Source organism: Sinocyclocheilus anshuiensis, unplaced genomic scaffold (assembly GCF_001515605.1).
Source record: "Sinocyclocheilus anshuiensis isolate Anshui unplaced genomic scaffold, SAMN03320099.WGS_v1.1 scaffold598, whole genome shotgun sequence".
NCBI lineage: Eukaryota > Metazoa > Chordata > Actinopteri > Cypriniformes > Cyprinidae > Sinocyclocheilus > Sinocyclocheilus anshuiensis.
The window spans coordinates 877,219-892,329 of NW_015547660.1; the positions used below are offsets into that span (position 1 = coordinate 877,219).

The 15,111-nt window shown below is 36.0% G+C and overlaps 1 protein-coding gene across 1 annotated transcript in view; it reads left to right on the forward strand.

Annotated features, from left to right (window-relative positions):
• The window catches only part of LOC107702243 (dihydrolipoyllysine-residue succinyltransferase component of 2-oxoglutarate dehydrogenase complex, mitochondrial-like), a 30,844-nt gene extending 19,261 nt beyond the window's left edge, over positions 1 to 11,583 (forward strand). The window contains exons 10-15 of the mRNA XM_016504496.1: positions 2,407 to 2,504; positions 6,775 to 6,905; positions 7,764 to 7,837; positions 8,453 to 8,536; positions 8,977 to 9,144; positions 11,016 to 11,583. Coding sequence (XP_016359982.1) covers positions 2,407 to 2,504; positions 6,775 to 6,905; positions 7,764 to 7,837; positions 8,453 to 8,536; positions 8,977 to 9,144; positions 11,016 to 11,150 — 690 coding nt within the window. The 3' untranslated portion in view covers positions 11,151 to 11,583. The remainder of the gene's footprint in view (positions 1 to 2,406; positions 2,505 to 6,774; positions 6,906 to 7,763; positions 7,838 to 8,452; positions 8,537 to 8,976; positions 9,145 to 11,015) is intronic.
• Positions 11,584 to 15,111: the final 3,528 nt, after the last annotated feature.

Genomic DNA, 15,111 nt, shown 5'->3' on the forward strand with positions numbered 1-15,111 from the left:
TGTCCAAACTTTTGACTGGTACTGTACTATAATATACACAAAGAATATCGGCCGATATATCGGTATCGGCCTTTTTTTACTCCCTAATATCGGTATCGGCCCCAAAAAAAACCTTATCGGTCGGGCTCTAAAAAAACACTTACTAGTATTACTATTTATGTGGGGACATTTGGACCCTATAATGTAGGGAACACCAGGACCACAAATACACACACTTATTTGGCAACAACAGATCCAATATCAGTATCATATCGAATAGAATACCTTTAAATAATGTATAATTGCCAGTACATTTCAACCTTTTCTTGTGATTTTGCTGCCGCTTATGTGTACAGATACTTTTTATACACGAGAAGCATGTTCAAACACAGAACATTTATTTGAAGAATTATGTTAAGAATATTGAGTTATACTTGCTGTACTTATTGGTCCTGCACTGCCTATTGATTCAACAGATTTTTCACAAATATGTCTGTATTAGCAAAATTTGATTAAGTGAACGCTTAAGTTTAAAAGTACAATAATGCAAAGCAAGCACTTCTGACGCATGTTTATGACCTATTTATCAGCAGCATGTTTGATTCCTACTTTAAGTGGGTTATTTAAATGGATTGTTTATACAGACTTTACAGACAGGTTTGTTAGATTCGTCATTTACAAAATGTGTTTAAACGGTAATAAAGTTTGTCTATATATATATATATATATATTTAGGTCACATTAAGTGAGCATTTCTTTCAGGGGGGCTTGAATACATCACAGTACGTGAGTTTGAACGAGAACAGCAGATGTTTTTGTACATAAGCAGATATTTGTAGGTGACGTTTTACTTCAACAAATAATATATTTTAACTCTAGAAAAGTTTCCTGAGATGTAGTAAGTAAAACATGTATTTTATGCCAAATATAGCTGCTTTATCGTTTTAGTGCATTACAAAGACACTGATGTGCTCATACTGTTAGGATCGTGGGTAATATTAGACCAATTTAATTAAAGGAGACTATATATTTGATCATTTATTCATGAAGTAGACTAATTGTTACTTGTGTGCCGTAACTTCTGCCATCAAGTTAATACACAACAACTTCTGCAGTTGATCATGTTAGATTTTAATGCCTTTAATGTCACCTGTGACTGAAACATGGCTCAAAAGTTATATCTGGATCATCTTCGTCTCTGTGATGATACTCAGTATCTCTGTATTTGATCTGAAATGGCTTGAAAGGTTTTTTCCCACATTACAAATCAGTAGAGCCTGTCAGCGTTTGATTCAAAATGTTTAATGCAAGAACTTGAACAGTACAAATGTAGTGAAGTGTAGTGGCGTCTTTTACCAAATTAAATGAAATGCAATGTATATGTGACCCTGGAGCACAAAAGCAGTCTTAAGTCGCTGGGGTATATTTGTAGCAATAGCCAACAATACATTGTATGGGTCAAAATTATACATTTCTCTTTTATGCCAAAAATCATTAGGATATTAAGTAAAGATCATGTTCCATGAAGATATTTTGTAAATTTCCTACCGTAAATATATCAAAACTTAATTTTTGTTTAGTAATATGCATTGCTAAGAACTTCATTTGGACAACTTTAAAGATGATTTTCTCAATATTTAGATTTTTTTGCTCCCTCAGATTCCAGATTTCCAAATAGTTGTATCTCAGCCAAATATTGTAACAAACCATACATCAATTGAAATCTCATTTATTCAGCTTTCAGATGATGTATAAATCTCAATTTCCAAAAATTTACTCTTATGACTGGTTTTGTGGTCCAGGGTCACATATATGAAATGCCATTTGGTTAGACCGTTAGCATCTCGCTCAAAAATGACCAAATAGTTTCTATATTTTTCCTATTTAAAACTTGACTCTTCTGTAGTTACATCGTGTAGTAAGACCGACGGAAAATGAAAAGTCAGCGCAATGATATTACACAGCGCCTGAAAATAGGCTAACTTCTGTCAACATAACTAACGTGACCACCTGCTTGCACAGGGAGCGTGCTGGGGACTATTTTCAGGCGCTGCGTAATATCATTGTGCTGACTTTTCATTTTCCGTCGGTTTTAGTACACGATGTAACTACAGAAGAGTCAAGTTTTAAATAGGACAAATATAGAAACTCTTTGGTCATTTTTGAGCGAGATGCTAACGATCTAATCAGATTCAATGATCTATGCTAAGCTACAGCTAAAAGTGCTACCGCCAGACCCGGAGATCGGCTGAACGGATTCGAAAACTGTAAAACTCAACTGTTTAACTCTAGGGGAGTTGGAAAATGAGCCTATTTTCAAAAATAGTGGAGTGTTCCTTTAACAGTGTTAACTGATATAAAAAAATGGCACAAATTCTGCCGAGGCCCCGCGTTCTCTTGCTCAGCCCTTTTGTGGTTTTGTTGCAGGTGAAGATGAACCGCATGAGACAGCGAATCGCTCAGCGGCTGAAGGAAGCGCAGAACACCTGTGCCATGCTCACAACCTTCAATGAAGTCGATATGAGGTTTGTTCCTGTAAAAGCAAACCAGCCTACTCCAGATTATACAGTCACTGGTTCTTTGAAATGTGTTTTTAATACCCTGCCAGTCAAAGGTTGGTGCTCACCTAGTACTCAGTTTTGTTATTAGGATCTTCTACATCTCGGAGTAAAAAAGTGATTAACTTTGAAATAGCACAAATGGAAGTCTGGGGATAGTGTGAAGATGGAAACATGACACTAGGGCTAGGTATTGAGACAAATTTCACCATTTGAGCCTGTATTTTTGATCTCAATTAATTTCGATATCTATCTGATAATTGGGCATCAAACTAAAGCTGTAAACTATAAAATTATCCCCCTCTGTTGGTACATTACTATATTCAATTGATTTGTAAACAAATATTTAAATTGCACATAAGGCCGTTTTTATAATAAAAATTTATTACAATTCATTTTTAATTATATAATTGTTTCTACTCCAGTTTGTTGTTGAAATATAAACATTTAAACATAAAATATTTATTTAAACACGTTAAATATTGAAGAACAGGTTCAGTACAGAATATAATATGTAATATAATGCATATATTTATCAAAATGCTCCTCTTTAGAGTTATTGTTTTCTATCGAGTTTATGAACATTGAATGTCTTTCCTGAGATAAACGTGATGTAGTGTGACATTGATCATGAACTGTTTTATAGACATCTTTCTGCTGTTAAAACACTTACTGATTGATTACATGAGACATGATTAATTTCAGTAAGTTATTCTTTTTCTTTCAAGATCAACCCTTGATGTTAATTAATGTTTATTTGGTGCTGTAAGTAGTAGTAAAGAGGAAGATGTGATCAGTTCACGTGACGCTACACAAAGCTTATTGCAATTATTAGATGTCAGGCGTGCTACAAATAATGTTTAGTGATGTTTTGTTCACGGATCAACTGAAAGGATCAATCATTTTGTTTCATCAAAATGAGAATCGATTAAAATAGAGGAATTAATATTTTCAACTGAGAACTATTATGTCTAGATATCTACTCCAACTCGGTGCATAAAAAAAAAAAAGAGTAATAATAAATTATTGTTAAAGTTACATACATATTAGTGATGTGCATCTCCATAACTGAGGCCAATGTGATATGCATATTGATGCATTCCCAATGATACGATGCATTAAAGATACATATGAAGCAGCTACCGATGCAATGCGATACGATTCACCCCTGTTATGATGCAGTGCAATCCAAATTTGATTCGATTGAACACAATGCGATTCAGTGGTAAAAATATGATGCCATGCCATTCAATATGATACAGATAGTTTGCTTTTATTTCTTTGGTTCAGACAGACAGCCAAGTTAATCTATATTCTATGTGACTCTCGGGACTCGCCTCGGTCTCTGTAGTGTTGATACGTCGTATTCATGTAGCAGCAGTGGTGATGAGAGACCGCACTTGAGAAACAGTTTAGAGAATTCAATTTAAATATAAAATATTGGTCACAAATTACTGGTCACTTTCAACATAATAATTACAGTATAGCGCATCTACTAATTATTATATATAAATAGATCGGTTTCATGAATGCAGAGAAACAATGCATCATGATACAAATGCCAACTTTTATTGTTATCAATATTTTTTTAAATCAGTGCATTGCATCGTTGAATTTTATGCCGATGCATCGCGATTAATCCAAAATAAAAGCTTTTGTTTGCATAATATATGTGTGTGTTCTGTGTATATTTATTATGTATATATAAATACACACACATGCATGTATATATTTTGAAAATATTGACATGTAATTACATGTCTATATTTATAGTCATATAATTTATATTATAAATAAATATATTTAATATATAAAAACAAAATTTTTCTGAAATATATACAATAATATGACAGCACTAATTTGTGCACAAAACAGACTTGTAAGCCTGAAAGGAAGGTCTGTCGACACGCCTGTGAAAATTTTGCTTATTGGCCAAACCTGATTAGAAGCTCCGCAATGCCCATCCAAATGGTTATAGATTGGAATCTGTCCTACAGGAAGAGATTTCTGAAACCCGATCGCCACTTAAAGCGCGGAATGTAAATATTTGGTCCTAATGTTGGTCAAAACAAAGATAAGAAGGGCAAAATGGGCTTTATTAATTTACAAGGAAACGTTAATGTCCACAACCTCCCTCGCTAACCCCTGAAGAGGACACTTTGAGGATTTCTCCCCAGCGCAAATGGCCGTATTGGCTTTCAGCCGTTCTGCCGCTAATCTGGTTGGCATTGATGGGATGGAGGAAGACTCTGCCGGTCTGGAGTTGAAGGAGCGTGCTCGTCTGCGGCCCGCGAGCATCTGCCTCGGTGTCCCCCGAGACGCGCCTGCGGTGGGAGCGTGCGAGACGCTTATGGGAACGTTATGGGCTATTATGACAGGCCAATAAGATTTGAAGGCTCTGGAAAGTGAAGATTTTTATCGCGTCTTCTCTCCTTTCTCTGAGAGCGCGTGTCTTGGGACGGTCCTAATTCCGTTAGCGGAGAAACCGGAGAAGCTAAACGGTGTTAGAGACAGGAAAATAGAGAATTACAGTCTCGGCCCTTTTCACTCAAAACCTGGCCAGACTGTTGTTAGCTATGTTTCCATCCAAAGATTCGAATTTAACTTATGCGGAAAACTGGAATATCGCATAAAACATTTACGTATAAAGCACCGTTTCCATTCAACGAGTCAAAGAGAACAAAATCGCAAAAAAGCAATGGGCATTTTTGTGCATATGTGTGTCATGGCGATAATTAAATGATTTGAATAAAAATGTGCCGTTGATGAGAAAAAAAGAAATATTTAAAAGCAATATGAATATAAATGCATAACAAAAATTCCAATCGTAATAAAGTCGGGCTTTGCCATTTGAGCTGTTGATGAAAATATGACGAGAAAAATAACAATTGGATTAAAAATGAAAACATTATCAATGTTTTGAAAAGGAAACATCTAAAAAGCTTTTTAAATATTCCAATCATATTCAATAATGTAGGGCTGTGCCATTGACAAAAAAAGAAAAAGAACATTTACATTGATATATTTTTCATAATCTACTGTATAATAGTCCATTTTGTCATCAGCTCAAACAGAAAAGCCTGAATATTTCAAACAATCATATTCCCTTTCGATGTTTCTTTTTCTAAACATTGATATATTTTTAATAATCTAATGTGTTTGAAAAGGAAGCATTTAAAAACAATATGATTGTTTCAGATATTCCAATCATATTCAGTAATGCCAGGCTTTGCATCTAAAGGAAATATGATTGTCTGAAATAATCCTAGTATTGTCCATAATGTTGGACGTTGCCATTTGATCTGCATGGGCTGAAGACTGAAGGATCACCTGTGAACTGAAGCGAAGGTTAACTCAACCAATTTATGAGTTTTCATGATGAAGCTGATTCAAGGCATCATTGCACACTTTCTAAACCGTATTTCACTACAGTGCACTTCAAGTGCATTACTGAATATTAATTGTATTTTAAGCAGTTCATGGTAACCATGTCTGTCAGTCTCCCAAATGGAATGTAAAATACCTTAACCATTATAAATACACTTCTGAAGTCATCTGATGACTTGTGTTGAAGTAAATAACTTCAATTTCAGTCTGTTTCTCACACAAAAACATGATTTCAGAGACCTGGAAAATAGTGCACCAGTCACATGTACTGCCGTTATCACCATACGCTTTCATTGGATGGTAAAGAGCGGCGTGAACATTCTGCTAAACATCTGCTTTTGAATTTGACAGAAGAAAAGTTGGAACGACATGAGAGCGAGTAACTGTTCCTTATAAAAGCAATAAGCCCCAAGAAGCCATGGTTTACAGTGAATTTATAACAGCTATGAGGTGTTGTTAGGTACTACGCGAAGCTGAGTTATAAAACCCCCTTAGCTGTTATAAATTCACTGTAAACCACGGCTTCACGGGGATTATTGCTTTTATAAAACGGTTATTCCATATACGTAGTAAGGTTTCACAAAATAAAACAGAGCAAATAAAGTGTAATGATATTAATAAAAACAGTATTCTTCCACCAAACAATGTAGCTCCTCAGAAACAGTTGTGGTTGTAACAAAGTGGTTGCCGAGCAACACACAGAAGTAAACAAAGGTGTATGTTTGTAGAGTAATTTACAACAGCTTCGAACGCGGCTCAGCCAATCAGAATCAAGCACCGGAACTCTCTGTTTTATAATGTAATGCTTGGTTGCAGTTGTCTTATGTGTTTCTGTGTTCCTCCATGACAGCAACATCACAGAGATGAGGAAACAGTATAAAGATGCTTTCCTGAAGAAACATGGCATCAAACTGGGCTTCATGTCTGCTTTTGTGAAAGCGGCTGCCTACGCTTTGACAGACCAGCCTGCTGTTAACGCTGGTACATTCACACACACACACACACTCACTCTCTCTCACACACACACACACACACACACACATTCACACACTCACGCCTTGCTAGTTCAGCCTCAGCATCTCACCACTTCAGATTAAGCGTGTGTGGTTATGTGGTCGTCTGTTCGAGTCTAAAGAACACGTTTTACAGATTACCTTTCTGTTGCCCCCCTCCTCTCTTTCCTTCCAAACCTCATTGGCTTGGCCTACATAGACAGGCACGTTTAACACGGTTTCATCAGGCCAGTGTGTGTCTATATTTGCCCAGAGTCTCACCAGTTCATGTTCTTCATCGGATACTAGCATGTACCTGCTGGTCATGTCTGACCGAACGCTAAAATAGACCTGCAGGGTTGCTGCACCCATTAGAGTCATAGTTAACTAACAACTTAACTACTTTTGTGCTTTTAGTTTTACTTGAAATAAAATAAATGTTAAGCATAATAAATGATTAAAACTTACACTTATTTTATTTCAGCTAGTTGCCTAAAATAACTAAAACTAATACAAATTAATATAAAGACAAAAATGACAAACACGTGACAAAATTACCAAAACTTTTAAATTAAAAACAAGACAAGAAAAAAAAAATCTAAATATTAATAAAAACTGCTGTTGTCCCGCCTTGTCTTCCTGTTTCAGTTGAAATTCAGTGTTCCTTTGAACGTACTGCTGTATGTACAGTGTATATATATATATATATACTGTATATATATTACATGAATACAAATATTTTAGTTATTTCACAGTGTATTGTGGAACTGCAATTGCGAGATATAAACTCGAAAAAGTGAAATATATATTGAAAGCTGTTAACTGTTGTTGTTTTTAATCTGCGCAGTCATTGATGACACAACCAAAGAGATCGTGTATCGGGATTATGTGGATATCAGTGTGGCAGTCGCGACACCGAAGGTAAGTCCTACACATTTATGCCTCTTATGCAGAAATGAATACTTTCTTTCCTCAAGGATGCATTAAATTGATCAAAAGTGACAGTCATTTTTAATGTTATAACCGATTTCTATTGCAAATAAATGCTGTTCTGTTGAACTTTCTATTCATCTGTGAATCCTGAAAAATAAAATGAATCATGGTTTCCACAAAAATATTGTGCAGCACAACTGTTTTCAGCATTGATAATAATCAGAAATGTTTCTTGAGCAGCAAATCAGCATATTATACTGATTTCTGAAGATCATGTGACACTGAAGACTGGAGTAATGATGCTGAAAATTCAGCTGCGCATCACAGAAATAAATTACATTTTAACAGATATTCACACAGAAAACAGATATATTAAATGGTAATAACATTTCACTGTTTTTACTGTATTTTTTATGTATGCAGCCTTGATGAGCAAAAGAGACTTCTTTCAGAAAAATCATACTTTAGAATGGTGACATGATTTCCATAACAGCAGATGTTTAGTCTTATATTAGTCTTATAATATCAGTCATCGTCGCTGTAGTAATGTGCAGGTGTTTCTGGGCCGTGTGTGGTGAACACGTTCTCATCTGCGTCTCTCAGGGACTCGTGGTTCCCGTGATCAGAGGCGTGGAGGGAATGAACTTCACAGACATCGAGAAAGCGATTAACGAGCTGGGAGAGAAGGTGAGAGCCGCTGTCTGAAGACACGCTTGTTCAGCTGCAAATGGAGCGACTAACCAGAAATCTTTATTTAGCTAAATATGTTACATGACCTAAAAAAACAGCGGTGGTATCATTGGTCAAACTGATGTCAAGTGAAGGGGAAAAATCGAACCGTGTAATTTCTGAAAAACGCTGCGGTTTATGACTCTAATGACATTTCTAAGAGCGTTAATCAGTTACTTTTATGCATTTCGCAGACGCTTTTATTCGAAGAACAAAGTAATCCTCCAAAGAGCCAACAGTGGTCATGATGTGCCGTAGCAGATTTATTACACGACTAGATTATTAAGCAAACTAGAGAAGAGAAAGAAGGCTGTTTTTCATTTAAATATTGAACACATCTGCTAGATTGTGGGATTGGGTGCCAGTTTCTGACTTGTTTTCCTGTGTTTTCTGCGTAGGCTCGTAAGAACGAGCTGGCTGTGGAGGACATGGACGGCGGCACCTTCACCATCAGCAACGGAGGAGTGTTCGGCTCCATGTTCGGGACTCCCATCATCAACCCGCCGCAGTCGGCTATTCTGGGCATGCATGGCATCTTTGAGCGGCCCGTGGCCATCGCTGGGAAGGTTAGATGGGAACGGCTTGGTGTTTTCTGTACCTTGTGTCAGTCGAGTCTTTAACAGTAAAAGCTCCATTCATTTCCTCCATAGGGACATTTTTGTTAATCAGTGGTTACCCTAACCCTTATGTTTACAACAATCATGTTTAACAGCTGAATTGATGTAGGAAAAAATACATTCTCAAAGCAGCCTCCACCAATCAGAGAGATGGGGCGAGAAAACAGCACTTAAGCTCCACCCACTCTGGAACTTTATTTTCACAATGGGAAAGAAAAAAAAAGATAATTGCAATGTTTTATCTGACAATTTTTTTTTTTATCAAAGTTGGAAGTTTATATTTTGAAGTTAATATCTCAGTCTCTTCTGCTTATCAAGGCTGTATTTATTTGATCAATTCAATTCACGTTTATTTGTATAGCGCTTTTCACGATAATATTGTGAAATATTGCAATTTCTAATATTGTTTTCCTATTTTAATGTATTGTAAACTGTAGTTTATTCCTGTGATGCGCAGCTGAATTTTCAGCATCATTACTCCAGTCTTCAGTGTCACATGATCTTCAGAAATCATTCTAATATGCTGATTTATAATAAATGTTGAAGCTGTTGTGCTGCTGAATATTGTTTTTGGAACCTGTGATACTTTTTTCTTTGATGAATAAAAAGTTAAAAAGAACAGCATTTATTTAAAACAGAAATCTTTTATAGCAATATAAGTCTTTACTATCACTATTTATCCATTTAGCACATCCTTGCTGAATAAAAGTATTAATTTATTTTAAAAAAAGAAAGAATAAATGTTCTGACCCCAAACTTTTGAATAGTAGTCTATATTGTAACGCAAAAAATATATATTTTGAATAAACACGGTTATTTTTTAACATTTTATTTATCAAAGAATCCTGAAAAAAGTATCACAGGTCCCGAAAAATATTAAGCAGCACAATTATTTCCAACATTTATTATAAATCAGCATATTAGAATGATTTCTGAAGATCATGTGACACGAGACTGGAGTAATGATGCTGGAAATACAGCTGCGCATCACAGGAATAAATTATATTTTAAAGTATATTAAAATAGGAAGCTGTTATTTTAAATAGCAATAATATTTCACAAATAATTTTTTTTTCATGTGTTTTTGATCAAATAAATGCAACCTTGATGAGCAAAAGAATCTTAAAAAATTAAAAATTGTATTTATCCCAATCGATTGAACGGCACTATATATGCATATTTTGCAGGGCTACAAATCTAATCAACAGCTTTAAATTAGTTTTATATTTCTGCATTGTTTTTAATTTGGCATTTGCAGTGATTCATTAAAGCAATAAGCCCTGTGAAGCCGTGGTTTACAGTGATTTTATAACAGTTAAGGGACGTTGTTAGGCACGACGCGAAGCTTATTGCTTTTATAAAACGGTTATTCCATATACGTAGTAAGGTTTCACAAAATAAAACAGAGCAAATAAAGTGTAATGATATTAATAAAAACAGTATTCTTCCACCAAACAATGTAGCTCCTCAGAAACAGTTGTGGTTGCTACAAAGTGGTTGCCGAGCAACAGACAAACGTAAACAAAGGTGTATGTTACTTTGTAGAGTAATTTACAACAGCTTTGAACGTGGCTCAGCCAATCAGAATCAAGCACCGGAACTTTCCGCTTTATAAGGGATTGTAGTTCGCCTCATTACAGCCTAAGTTTACAGTCTTAGTATCCTTGTGCTTTTGCCTGATTTTTGAGACCAGAGTTTGGCATGTTGTGATTCTTCTTGTCCTCTTTAACTCTCCACGGGGAAATGAATGGAGAAGTCCAGCGCTGCTGTGAAAGCATGTGTGAGTGAAGCTCTGGTGCTCTTCTGTTCTCTGTGTCCAGGTGGAGATCCGACCGATGATGTACGTGGCTCTGACGTACGACCACCGCCTGATTGACGGCAGAGAGGCCGTGACCTTCCTCAGAAAGATCAAATCGGTGGTGGAGGACCCTCGGGTGCTGCTGCTGGACATGTGAACACTCTCCAAACACGTTCTCATCTCGACCCACAAACCCCATCTGTACACTAGGGACGGCCGCGTCAGGATTTGCATTGATTAGCTTCATGTCGAGTTGTTTTACCATGTCTACGTCCGCTGGGTTTCCACTGTATTATGGAGGAAGGCGGTCCTGTTATTGTATGTACAAATCAGCGCACAAAACATGCCCTGTGCAATTATTGGTTTCTAAATGGAGAAGAAATGATAGTAATATAAAGTATATTATATATTTAATCTCTTGGGTGTAAAGCGAGCGAGCGGAGCAGAAACACTATGTTCCAGTGAGTCGCAGGTGCTTGTTTTTGTACTCCAGACCATCAGATCCTGTCTGCCTGTGTAAAAAAAACAACCTAAATGAGATTTTAAACAATAAAATCAATGAAATGCTCACGCTCTGTCGTGTCTTTCTGACTCTGTGTTTTCTATTCAGCAGCCAGCAGTCATGTGTGAGAGTCTTCAGTGATAACCAGAGAATAAATCATGCGATAAACATCAGCTGAACTCGCTCTCAGAACGCAATGTTGCTTTAGCTCCATTAATCACTTTAAATAGTTTGGATGGAATTATTCCTTCAGAAATGTAACAAGGTCGGAAGTTTTAAAGTTTAACGTTGAGCACAAGGCTAATAAAGCAATAAGCCTTGTGAAGCCGTGGTTTACAGTGATTTTATAACAGCTAAGGGGTGTTGTTAGGCACGACGCGAAGCGGAGCTAAACTCCCTTAGCTGTTATAAATTCACTGTAAACCACGGCTTCACGGGGCTTATTGCTTTTATAAAACGGTTATTGCATATACGTACTAAGGTTTCACAGAATAAAATGGAGCAAATAAAGTGTAATGATATTAATAAAAACAGTATTCTTCCACCAAACAATGTAGCTCCTCAGAAACAGTTGTGGTTGCTACAAAGTGGTTGCCGAGCAACACACAAACATAAACAAAGGTGTGTGTTACTTTGTAGAGTAATTTACAACAGCTTTGAACTCGGCTCAGCCAATCAGAATCAAGCACCGGAACTATCAGTATAATAATCGGGTTGACAAACATAAAACAATATTTAAAAAAAAAAAACATTTTATATTCTGTCTATATAGAGAGATAATAGTTTGTTTTACTATCATTGAAGTACTATTATATGTTTTGTTAATATTTTGAATTGGAATTTATTTTTATATTTTCTGTTTTTGTTTTTAGTTGTAGTTGTTTTTGTCATTTATTAGTTTTTTTATATCTATATTTTTATGTTTATTTTTGTAATTTTAAAGGAAAACTAGAATTATTGCATTGACAGCTATCTGAAATAAAATACGTTTTTTTATATTTTATTTCAATTAATGTTTATTTACAGTTACAGGTAATGAACATTTTTCTTTGTGGTTTTAGTTTTAGTTAAAGATATAAACCCTGGTGGGGACACAACTTCAAGTCTTTTTAATGGTACATTATTTAACTAAAATGTAAACTACATAAAACACAAAGGATAGAGGTGGATCTTGCAGATGAGTATAGACATCTTTCCAAAAACATCTTCAGCTCAGATAGAGGGACTGGACTCTGTACTTTCAAGAATTTTGAATAAAGACAAAATTCTAGACTTTATTTCTATGTGTTTTTGTTTTTTATCCAAATGAACACATCTGCTAATACAGCACAAAGGATGAAATAAATCATGACAAAGACTATATATATATGTATGGTTTGGTATTTGGTAGTTAGGTTTGTCAAGTGTTCCAACATTTTGTTTTGCAAATTTGCATTTATATTAAGAAATTGAAAAGACACCTGCTTTCGTTGATTGTGTTCACTCAGACTCTGATTCACACGGAACTAACACTGGACACATTACTGATGTGTGTGTGTGTGTGAGAGAGTGTGTGGTTGCATTTAACACGCATGCAAGGCTTCTGGAGAATATGAAAGTAAGTTACAGTGCAAGAGTCTGGTCCACGTCTTCATGTTCAGGGCCGGATGTGGTGACAAGAGCTTCTAGTTTGGTCACATGCTTAGGATGCTTTGAGGTCACTTGGTTTGTTATTCTCATGCCTGAAAGATTAGAAACCATAAACCTCCCCTGCTTTACTATTCCACAAACACGTGGTTAATTTATTAATACTCTTCAAAGGTAAAAAAAAACAATTAATGAGAAGATTTTGAGCTTCTAATCAGACATGCATGTTAATACATTTGCTCTGACAGGTACTATGCATTTATGTGCTTTCAGCAGCATTTCTCAGGTAAGAAACTGGTAAGAAATGAGTGGTTTTATTCAATGCAATCACATAAGCATTCAATCAGAAATGGAAAGGACAGAACACATGACTGAATGTTTGGTGTTCAGTAATATTGCATTTCAGTAAGTGCAAAGTAATAATGCCCCAAATGTGCGCCGGTCGACCCGTCTGCTCTCTGCAGCTTCATGCAGGTACATTTCTGTAGGCAGTGTGTGAAAACTGGGACACTGCAATTCATTTTTCTTAGACATTTGAAGTCAACTGTCCTTGATTTCACAGCAAGTGTTGTGTAGAAACCTGCTGATGTGGAGAAATTACTCCTGCTGCCACCAGATGGTGGTAAGATACAACTATGAGACATAAATCCTTTCAATGCTGTGATCTGCTTCAGACCTTCACAAAAGATTCACCCGCATTCCTTTTTTCTGCTCGTCAAATTAAAATAAAGTGAGTTGTTTCCACTCCTACAAGTGATGCTGAAAATCAAATCTGAATATCTGCAGGTTTAAAAATATCTGAAACTCTTTGTCCATGATCAGATCAGCATTCTACTCTTACCATTTCATTATTATATAATATTGCATACTGTTGATAGTTTACTGTATTCAGAAACACCCAGACTGTACTTGTCAAAACGTGCAGTATAGCACTTACACACTTCCATTTCCATCAGCTGTGATTTATCACGCATTTAGACTCGCTTTGATTACACTGCCAAAAAATGCATAACAACTTGAAAAGATTCATAAAAAGAAACAAAACGTGAAAATGTGCTCACACTCAGGCCATCCCAGATGTAGATCCGTCAGAATGAGAGTTGATAAAAACATCACAATAATCCACAAGTAATCCACAGCACTCCAGTCCATCAGGTAACATCTGGAGAAGACAAAAGCTGAAAAATACGAGTCCATAATCCATAATAACTCTTCCTCCAGTGAAAAAGTGCATCTGCTGTTGTCTCTCGCATCAAAATCCACACACATATTTGTTTAGAGCTGTTTAAACGCTGCTTGATCTGTGAAGATTTCTCTCCTGATTCACACCAGAACACTTTTTCACTGGAGGAAGAGTTATTATGGATTATATGGACTCTATGTATTTTAGTTATAAATGTCTCAATGCTGGATTTGTTTCAGCTTTTGTCTTCTCCAGATGTTAACTGATGGACTGGAGTGCTGTGGATCACTTGTGGATTATTGTGATGTTTTTATCAACTCTCATTCTGACGGCACCCATTCACTGCAGAGCATCCATTGCTGAGACACTGATGCAATGCATTTTCATTTTTTTGGGTGAACTGATCCTTTAGTGACAGCTACCACTGAAGATGGCTGTCATGTGATGCTTCTTTTTACTGTGCAACAATGCAGACTGTTTTTAAAAGGTATAAATATTAGTACTAGTAATCCAGTCCAAACAGAGCCTTAGGGTGCTTTCCAGCTGTTGAGACCACTGACATAAATAGGCCAAATAAAGATTCACAACATTGTAAAAATATTTTTTGGGGGAAAACATTCATAAATATGCTATCTTTTGTTTTGTTTTTGAAGAAAGGAAGAAGAAAACAGCAGCAGCGGCTCAACGTCTCACATTATCAGTTAGGAAATGCAAAAAGACAACAGAAATCAAGCATTAGAACAAGACAGGCATACACCACAAACAGAGCACAGATTATGCATAGGTATAACTGATCAGTATAATTTA